The 10,000-nt window shown below is 54.9% G+C and overlaps 1 protein-coding gene across 1 annotated transcript in view; it reads right to left on the bottom strand.

Annotated features, from left to right (window-relative positions):
• zfhx3b (zinc finger homeobox 3b) overlaps positions 1-10,000 on the bottom strand; it is a gene marked incomplete at both ends in the record, with an annotated part of 107,820 nt that overhangs the window by 91,025 nt on the left and 6,795 nt on the right. The window contains one exon of the mRNA XM_084437182.1: positions 6,475-6,968. Within this exon, the coding sequence (XP_084293308.1) occupies positions 6,475-6,968 (494 nt within the window). The remainder of the gene's footprint in view (positions 1-6,474; positions 6,969-10,000) is intronic.

The following is a 10,000-nucleotide window of genomic DNA, read 5'->3' as shown; positions in this document are numbered from 1 at the left end:
TACCCAGCATGGGCGCCTCTCTCTCTCTCTCTCTCTCTCTCTCTCTCTCTCTCTCTCTCCCTCCCTCCCTCACTGACCCCTGGAACATGCTCAGAAGGGCAGTTGCACTCCCAGTCAGCAGCAGCAGCAGCGTCAGATCAACAGCTGGACCACGGGTCAGCGACTAGCCCTCTCCCCTCCCTCTCCCTTCCTCCTTCTCTCTCTCTCCGAGGTGGGAGCTGGAGCAGTTGTGAACACTGCCAGACACTGAGTCCTTGACCCTCAAGTACAAGACCACACCTCTCTCTCTCTCTCTCTCTCTCTCTCTCTCTCCATGCCTGACTGACCGACAGCACTGCTATCCAATCCTGGCTAGACCCCAGAGCCCCCCCCTCTGTGGAGTCCTCTGGAGGTAGGGGGAGGGGGGGCTCTATTTAAGGTTCTGCAGCCAGAGTTCAGACCCCTGCAGGCAGGCTACAGACGGGAGGAGAGGGGGGTTCTGGATCATGGCTGTGTTGACTGACGGGGTGTGAGGGGGCCCCAAACAGAATTTAAACACTTCCTTAGCCTGACGCTAGCCCTCCCGCCACCCACACGCGCCGACTACAGTCTACCAAGTCATGTGACCTGAGCTCTGGGCTGCAGTCCATCCTGGCCCCTCTGCAAAGGTGATCGCTGGAAGGGGGCGTGGCGAATGTGTGTGTGCGAGTGTGTGTGTGTGTGTAGGAAGAGAATGGGCCGTCTCCCAGGATGTGCAACGGACGCTTTATTAGAGCGGTATTACCAGTAAATCAGAGCTCAGCCCTTCCTGGAACCGCTGCAAACCTTTCCCACTGAGCACTATTACTGAGCAATCAGAGTCCAGCCATAATAATTAGCAGAGTATCTCTGTCTAAACGAGCCCCCCCCCCCCCCCTCCCGCCCACACCCCTCTGCCTTCTCCCTCTATGTCTGTCTCTCTCCCCATCCGCCCACCCCCCCCCCCACACCACCCGCCACCTCGCGCCTGCTGTCTGGTGGGAGAGTGGGCAAGTGTGTGTGTGTGTGTGTGTGTGTGTGTGTGTGCGTCTCCCTGATGAGGCCCATGCTGGTCTGATGGCTGGTCAGACCAAAAGTCTACGACCGATCTACGCGGAGTTTAAGCGCTTCCCCGCAAATTGAAATCCGAATCATCGTCTCTGTTTTTATTTGCCGATTAAAAAAAAAAAGAAAAAAAAACACATCTTCCTGGAGCCGGAGCGGCCATTACTCGTGTTCTGATGAAGACAGGTTGGTAAGGATTTAAGAATCGATCGGGGTAATTATGCTCATTAACGGTGAGGTCAGGGTGGCCAGTGTTTGCCGGCCTGAGAGAGAGAGAGAGAGAGAGAGAGAGAGCAGCAGAGAGAGACCAGCAGAGAGAGTAGGATCATCAGCTGAACACCTTCATTCTTCTCCCCATACCAGCTAATCCACCCGTTTACTCCCTGCTTCTCTTATCGTTTTTTGGCGGGGTTTTCCCCCTGATCTGTTTGCCCTCTGCGGAGACGCGGGCGTGTTCTTTCCCTCGCTGCTCGGCCCCAGAACCAGCTGGACCGCAGCGGAGGGGGGGGGGGGCGAGGACGGGAGCGGCGTCCAGGAAGCAGGCGCTCTGGGCTGCTGGGTCGGGGGGGGGGAGTGGGCCCACTGGGCTGGACCTGGCCCGCTCTCAACACGGTTGAGATGTTAGTAGGCTACAGTCAGGCCAGGAGAATGTGAGCTGGAGCTCCTGTTCTCATGAGTAAGGATGTGTGTGTGTGCGTTTGTGTGTGTGAAAGAGAGAGAGAGAGAGTAGAGTGAGAGTTTTTACAGTTGTGTGTGCGTGTGTGTGTGTGTGTGTGTGTGAGGGTACAATATGAGACAGTTTTTACCGTTGTGTGTGCATGTGTGAGATAGAGAGTGCATGAGATAATTTGTAGAGTTTGCACAGTTTGCTCAGTTACAGCGTATGAGACGGTTTGTACAGTCGTGTGTGTGTGTGTGTGTGTGTGTGAGAGAGGGAGAGAGAAAGAGAGAGTATGCAACGGTTTGTACAGTTGTGTGTATGTGTGTGTGCGTATGTGTGAGAGTTTACGGTATGAGACGATTTGTGCAGTTGTGTGTGTGTGTTAGAGAGTGTACTGTTTGAGGACGGTTTGTACAGTTGTGTATGTGCGTGCGTGTGTGTGCGTGCGTGTGTGTGTAATGTAGCAGGACCAGGACCAGGACCGGGGGGGGGGGGGGGGGGGTGTCGGGTCTTTCTTGGGGAGAAAGATTCCCCATGTGATAGTGACGGCACTTTCTTCCCCTCTCCCAGTGGCCGGGCGGCATCTGGAGTGGATTTTGTGTGAGCAGACACCGAAGAACATGATTACATTCAGCTAACTGCACCCTAAACTGATTATGCATGTGCCAAGCTAATGGACTACATTTGCAAGAGGAAAAATAACATCCAATCAATCTCAATTACCGCAGATCGTACCGGCCCCCGAGACAAGGAAGGTAGCCAGCTCGCCGCTCACGCTCCGCCCCTTCCCGTCGCCCCCCCCCCCACAGCTCCCAACTTCTGCCTGGAAGCAGAGGCTTGGCTGAGCCCCCCCGAGTAGGGGCCCAGGCTCCGCCCCTCCGGTCTGTCTGGCCAGGACGAGTGAGCGAAGGCCTGGGAGTCATCCACCGGTCTGCTCTCACCGACCCCCTCCCCTCCTCCCCACCCACGCACCGTTGCGCACCGCTGGCCCGGTCCGGCCCACGCGCTGCCCGGCGTCCGAGGCCCGCGCTGCGGAGGCCCGAGGGCCCGGGCGAGGCGCCACGAGACGGCGCCGGGGAAGGGGGGGGGGGGGCGGGGTTAACTACCTTACGCGTCGTATGTGTGAGAAACCCTGAGCTGAGAGTTCGTCAAAGCCCTGGTCTCAGGAGAGGGCCGGACGAGCCGAGTAAATAAGTAGCCTTGAGAACCGATGGTTCTGGAGCCTGGCGGCCCATAGGGCAGGGTTCCATCTCCTGATTCCTTCGCGTGAGGCAGCCTGATGTACAAGTACACCCCCTGGACATGACGCTAGCGATGATGAGTGCCAAGCAGGGAGGCATTGACTACCATTTCTTTAATAGTCTTTGGTATGACTCAGCCGGGGATCGAACCCCCAACCCTCCCAATCTCAGGGCGGACACTCTAACCACAAGGCCACTGAGCTGGTAATGGACGAGCTGAAACTTTGTGGGGGAGGAGGGGGTGACCTGCGTTTCGCCGCGTGGACCATCTGCTTGCGCTTATGGGCGGCCATCACGATGACATCACCGGAGCCCGAGACGGCCGCGGCGAGCGAGGAGGAGGACGAAGGGAGAAAGTTCACGTCAGAGGACAGTGGGGGGCGTGTCCTCGGCTCTGAGCGGGGCTCTGAGTGGTTGGGGGGGGGTGGGGGGGGGGGCGTGTCTAAAACCGTCTGCCGGGAGGAGGCCGTCTCACCCCCTCACAGCGCGGTGGTCCGTGCGGTCGGGACGACCGCTCGAGCTTTCCGTGGGCTTTCGGAACATTCCGGTGCGTGGGGTGGTGGTGGGTAGGGGATGGCAGGGCTGGGGTGGGGGGGTGGGGGGTATTTTTAGAAAGACCTAATATGGGCCGCATACCACAGACTCTCAAATTATCCCATCCAGCTTAGCCCTCAGTTTAAACCTTCCTTTTTAATTCCAGTAATTACAGGCTCCAATTTATACGGAGCCGTGCACACAAAGGGCCTGTTTAATGCAAACCAGTTTGATTTGGGTGAAGTGTCCCAAGCATGTCCCACATCTTACAGACTGTTTATGCTGACTTGATGATTTATATTCTCGAAAAAGGTACCGAAAAACCCCAACAAAAATAAAACGCCGCTATTCGCATCAGATTTCTGTAGGGAGGAATAAATGAATGTGCTTTCTTTTTTATACATCTTTGCATAATCTGCCGGGCCGGGGTTCTATCGGGCCTATGGTCCCGTGTGGCGCTGTCAGTGGTACCGCCAGGGTCGTAAATCCAGCGCAGCGACGCCCGGCTAGTGGCAGAGCCGAGCGGGGAGCCGGCGTGTTCAGCGTGGCCTTGCAACCGCGTACTTATCATTTACTAATCACATCGCCAGGGTTTGCGAAAAAGCAGTCATAACTCTTCCTTTGGTCGCAAACATCTTTTCCTTGTTTGGCTGCTTGTGAGCTCAGCTCAGCGCGCGCGAGCGTGTGTGTGTTTGTGTGCGTGAGTCAGAGATGACAGGGGGGGTGCCGTTTTATGAGTGCGGCAGGCCTCTGAGGTGAGAGAACAGGTCACGCTAGGACTGATGCCCCGCCCCCTTCCTCTCTCTCTCTCTCTCTCTGGAGATCAATTGGCTTTAAGGAAGCATAGAGCCATTTTAAGAGGCTTAAGTCATGACAAATGATCACGCTAGGATATGTTGTACATATTTAATCCCCTGCAGCCTGAGTCGCATTATGACACATGCCAACTCTTGCAACTAAAAAAGAAAAAAAGACGAAAAAAAAAGACATCTGTCTGTTCCTCTTTTGCCTTCTTGGCCCGTGGTGCAGAGGGAGGGAGACAGGTGATGGAATATAAACTCCCCCTCGTCTCTCAGACAAAACAGTCTTTTCCACCCTAGGTGCGAGAGTGCGTTCGGCACACGGACGCCAGAGCCGGTCTATTTTGGGTCTGGAGGGAGAGACGGTGCCACCGGCATGTGGGCGCCGGGCCCTGGACTGTGCTCCGGGACTCCCGTGGCGCGGGAGGGCCAGGGTAACACGGGGAGGATGAACCCGGCCCCGGGGCCGCGCCGGGGGGCCCCTCAGCCTCCCCGCCTCCACATGCCGGGACAGACCTGGCCCGCAGATTGTGTTGCATGTTTTAATCAGGGTGGTATTTGTAAATATCCTGGTTGCGTGCCCGGGCATGTGAAGAACAGAGGAGACAGAGGAAGACATGCTCCCCTCCCCTCCCTCCCCTCCCTCCTCTCCCTTGTCCTTCTCTCCTCCCCTCTTCTCCCCCTCTCCTCTCCTCTCCTCTCCTCTCCTCCAGCCCATACACAAGACCCCCCCCCAGGCCTGATCCAGCATCAACACGGCCTCCCCCCCTCCCCCTCTGGGCCTCTTAAACCTTCAACCTGGGAGCGCCGCCTCACACCTTCCCTCTTAATGAAGTGTTGAAAAAGGGCTTCTCTCTGTTCCTGTATGTTCTCCCAGTACAAAGGCCTCACAGACAGGAAACCTGCAATAAAAACATCAGCGGTCCAGAGGAACCCTTCATAAAGCCGGGGGGGCTTTCAGAAGTACCGGGCGGGGGGGGGGGGGGGGGTTGGATCGGTCTTTTTAATGCCCGGCTTTTTAATGCGATTAAAACCACAATAGAATCCGCTTTTGTTGAGCCGGCGATCTGCTATTTATTTACTGTACCGAGACGCAGTTATGCCGCAAAAAAAAAAAAAAGACAAAAGGAGAGAGTCCTGCCAGTATAAATCCAATAGAACACACTGTTTGTTTTTGCAAATTTACTGTCTGGGAGCCGAACGCTCGAGGACGCAGTGGAATCTCTGTGTAAACGAAGGTAGTGTCTACGGGTGGCGTGGACAGGGTCCGGCACACACACACACACACCGCCACGGCCGAGGTGTGTGTCAGTGCGAGTGTGTGTGTGTACGTAGTGTAGGGTCTACGGGAGTGTGTGTTTGTTTATGTGTCTCCGTGCGCGTGTGTGTGTGTGTGTGCGCGCGTTAGCCTCCTGTGTAGCTATGCCAGTTTGGGTTAAACACAGAGTGGTCCTCGCCACAGACACAGGGGGGGTAGGTGCCTAAGTGGAATCAGGCCCTGTTAGATTTATGGCCATTTGTTCTGAGAGTGTTCATCCATTGGCTATTATGGGATGATTAGAGGAGGAGGTGAAGCTCCAAGTCCGACGAAAATCAATACGGCTGTCGAGAGCGATTCAGCCCTTCCCGCTCGGAGGGGTATTAGCACCAAACCTCTGTCTCCTCGCACTTCTTCATCCCTCTCTCCCAGGTCCCCCCCCCCCCCCCCTCCTCCTCGTCCTCCTCCTTCGCCCAGCTCCACCTGCCATGTCTCAGCCAGCCCCCAAACGCTCTCTCTCTCTCTCTCTCTCTCCCTCTCCCTCTCTCCGGGTGCTGTTAAAGGGAGGGGCTAGGGCCATCACTCATGGCGGTAGAGAGAGAGAGAGAGGCTGCATTAGCCAGGGCTGGATGCCGGGATCGGGAGGAATGTGTGCCTTCTCGCATGCCCAGGAAAAGAGGGAGAAGAGAGGGGAGGAGACAAGGAGAGGAGAGGAGGAGAGGAGAATAGACGAGGAGAGGAGACGAGGGGAGGAGACAAGGAGAGGAGAGGAGGAGAGGAGAAGGGAGGAGAGGAGACCAGAGGAGAGGAAAGGAGAGGAGGAGAGGAGAGGAAAGGAGAGGAGACAAGGAGAGGATAGGACAGGAGAGGAGGCAGGGTGTTCGAGGGGGGGGGGTGTTCGGGGGCGGGGTCACTCACCTTGTAGAGCTTGAGGCTGGCCTCGTGGCGCGAGTTGACCGTGTGCATGCGCAGCTTCTCCAGGCTGTTGGTGTAGTAGTCGCAGGCGTTGCACTTCAGGTGCACGGGGTTGCCGATGGCAACGCACTTCAGCCGCCACTCGTTGCCTTTGCCGCCCTCCTTGATGTGCGCCACCAGTTGGTACTTCTGCACGTGCTTGTCCGTCTTGCAGTGCAGCTGGAAGTTGGCCTTGAGCTGCGTGGTGTAGCGGCACAGCTTGCACTGGTGAGAGTCGCCCACCACCGCCCGCCACTCGTCCTCGGGTAGGCTGCGCTCGGCGCCCATGTGCAGGCCCAACACGTCCAGGTTGTCGGTGGTGAAGCGGTTGCACACGGCGCACTGGAACAGCTTGAGGGAGGGGTCGCTGGTCTGGGACAGGCTCTCGCCCAGGGTCATCAGCTCCTCTGACACCAGCTGGCCCCCGCCCAGGCGCACGTCCATGGGCAGTTCGCCCCCTGCAGGGCGGAGCGGAGAGACGCGGGGTAGAGAGGCGTGCAGGACACACACACGCGCACGCACGCGCACACGCACATACACACACACACATATGGTGAGAGAGAGAGAGAGAGAGAGAGAGAGAAAGAGAGAGGGGGAGAGAGAGAACAGTGCTTAGTTTGTTACACGGACATAATGTACATGTAAAGTTGATTATTTTCAAATTTCACAAGGTTCCGAGGTCTAAGCCGAGCTTTCAGGGATTCTTCCCGCACCACCATCAATCTATTTCACTTTGTGTTATGTGCGCTCCTCTGGACATAAGGAGTTATTTAGAGTTCCTCCGAGGGGGGTGGAGGCGCGGGGGTTTCCAGAGGGGCTCTTAGTTTGAGCCCCTGCTCGGAGCGGAGAGCGTCCATGGGAAAAAAAGCGCAAGGTGTACGGTTCAACTTTCAACAAAGAGCCGTGTTTGTCTCCGCAGTCAGAGTGGATTTGCTTTCCAGTCCCAATACCCCTCGGAGCACTATGCGCATGTGTGTATTTATGTACCTAATTTTATTAAATCAAGATTATCCTTCCTTTGAGCTGGATGGGAAGGGGGTGGGGGTGAGTGGGGGGGTCGGGGGGGGGGGGGCCTGGACTTTCTCTGGCGGAGTAGAAACTCGCACCGGCAGGGTATGGATTTACACGTAGAGCCCTGTGTGGACTGGTGCACTTTCACGGCCCAGTACTAAATCAACTCCAGAGGCTGTGAGCTGGGCAGAAAAAGAAAGTTATTCTATCATTACAAGAGAACTAAAGAGTTCCTAAGCACACATTACTGTAAATCAAACCCAGCACCCTTGTTCACGGAATATAAAAAAAAAAAAAAAAAAAAGGGTCAGTGTGGATTGTGCTGTGCCTCGATCGCTCTGAATCGCAGCGGAATCGATCTGGACACCTTCGCAGATTCATCCTGTTCCGCTACGGACGGAGCACGAGGTCTGAACGATGGTGAGAGAAACGGGAAACACACACACACACACACAAAACACACACACGGGTCACACAACAGAACCTACACACACACACACACACACACAACACACACACACAAAACACACACACGGGTCACACAACAGAACCTACACACACACACACACACACACAAACACACAGATCTCACAACAGAACCTACACACACACACACACACACACACACACACAAACATGCAAATCCAACAACAGAACCTGTCTATGTCTATGCGTTCTGAGGAACGGGGGGGGAGGGGGGGGGGGGGGGTTCAAAAGAGGGGGGGGGGGGGGGGGGCTGAAGAAAAAAAATGAGGTAAGAGTGTCTGGGGACTTTTTGCCGTTGCTTGCTGATCTTTAATCTATCACTGGCCAGACTGAGAGCGCTGGCTGACCCTGCCTGGCTTTACACTAAATTAATTCCAGCAGCTCCTTTATTTATTGCTGCAGTATGCAGGCTGCTCTCAGACTTTTCTCCATTACCTGCGTTTTTATAGCCAGGAGAGGGGAGACCTCTGAGAAGGCCTCCGAAATCACTCACAGACCCACCTCTCTCCAGCCAGATCCTCCACTCTCTCTCCCTCTCTCTCTCTCTCTCTACCCCTCTCTCTCTCTCTCTTTCTCTACCCCTCTCTCTCTCTCTCTCTCTCTCTCTCTCCCTCTCTCTCTCTACCCCTCCCTCTGTCTCCCCCTCTCCCACCCCCTGTACTACGGTTCCATCTTCCTCCCCTCCTCTCCCTGCCTCTGCTCTCTCTCTCCCGTGTCTCTCTCTCTCTCTCCCGTGTCTCTCTCTCTCTCTCCTGTCTCTCTCTCTCTCTCTCTCTCTCTCTCTCTCTCTCCTGTCTCTCTCTCTCTCTCTCTCCCCCCTGCCCTCCAGCCCTGGAGCATCGAGGGTCACACCAGATGACCTCTCCTCGTCGTGAGGGAGCGCCCCCCCCTTCCCCCCCCCCCCGAGACCGCAGGCCTGACACATGTTTTATGTGTAAGCAGGCTCTGTTAAATCCATCCTCAAATATTTTGACTGAGTTTTTGTTCGTCCGTATCAGTGTTTAGGGAAAGGGAGGGGAGGACGGCGTGGAAATATTTTCACTTTCAAATAACGTTACAGGTTGATGTAAACAGACATTATTATTGCGAGATCCTGGGAACTCAAAACTCCGACACCAGCAGGACCACAAAGGAGTTGTGTGTGTGTACTGTGTGTGTGTAGCTGTGTGTGTGTAGTGTGTGTGTAGTGTGTGTGTGTAGCTGTGTGTGTACTGTGTGTGTGTATTGTGTGTGTGTGGAGCTGTGTGTGTGGAGCTGTGTGTGTGTACTGTGTGTGTGTATTGTGTGTGTGTAGCTGTGTGTGTTTAGCTGTGTGTGTACTGTGTGTGTGTATTGTGTGTGTGTGGAGCTGTGTGTGTGTACTGTGTGTGTACTGTGTGTGTGTACTGTGTGTGTACTGTGTGTGTACTGTGTGTGTATCTGTGTGTGTACTGTGTGTGTGTAGCTGTGTGTGTAGCTGTGTGTGTGTACTGTGTGTGTACTGTGTGTGTGTAGCTGTGTGTGTAGCTGTGTGTGTGTATTGTGTGTGTGTATCTGTATGTGTGTACTGTGTGTGTACTGTGTGTGTGTGCTGTGTGTGTACTGTGTGTGTGTAGCTGTGTGTATGTACTGTGTGTGTGTGTGTACTGTGTGTGTGTACTGTGTGTGTAGCTGTGTGTGTGTACTGTGTGTCTGTATCTGGGTGTGTGTACTGTGTGTGTGTGTATGTGTGTAGCTGTGTGTGTGTACTGTGTGTGTACTGTGTGTGTGTACTGTGTGTGTACTGTGTGTCTGTACTGTGTGTGTGTACTGTGTGTGTGTGTGTATGTGTGTAGCTGTGTGTGTGTACTGTGTGTTTTCTGTGTGTGTGTACTGTGTGTGTACTGTGTGTGTGTACTGTGTGTCTGTACTGTGTGTGTACTGTGTGTGTGTACTGTGTGTGTACTGTGTATGTGTACTGTGTGTGTGTATCTGTGTGTGTACTGTGTGTGTACTGTGTGTGTGTACTGTGTGT

Source organism: Borostomias antarcticus, assembly GCF_949987555.1.
Source record: "Borostomias antarcticus genome assembly, chromosome: 4".
NCBI classification, from domain to species: Eukaryota; Metazoa; Chordata; class Actinopteri; order Stomiiformes; family Stomiidae; genus Borostomias; species Borostomias antarcticus.
The sequence above is the reverse complement of the archived record's forward strand: the minus strand, read 5'-3'. Positions and strand labels throughout refer to the sequence as shown.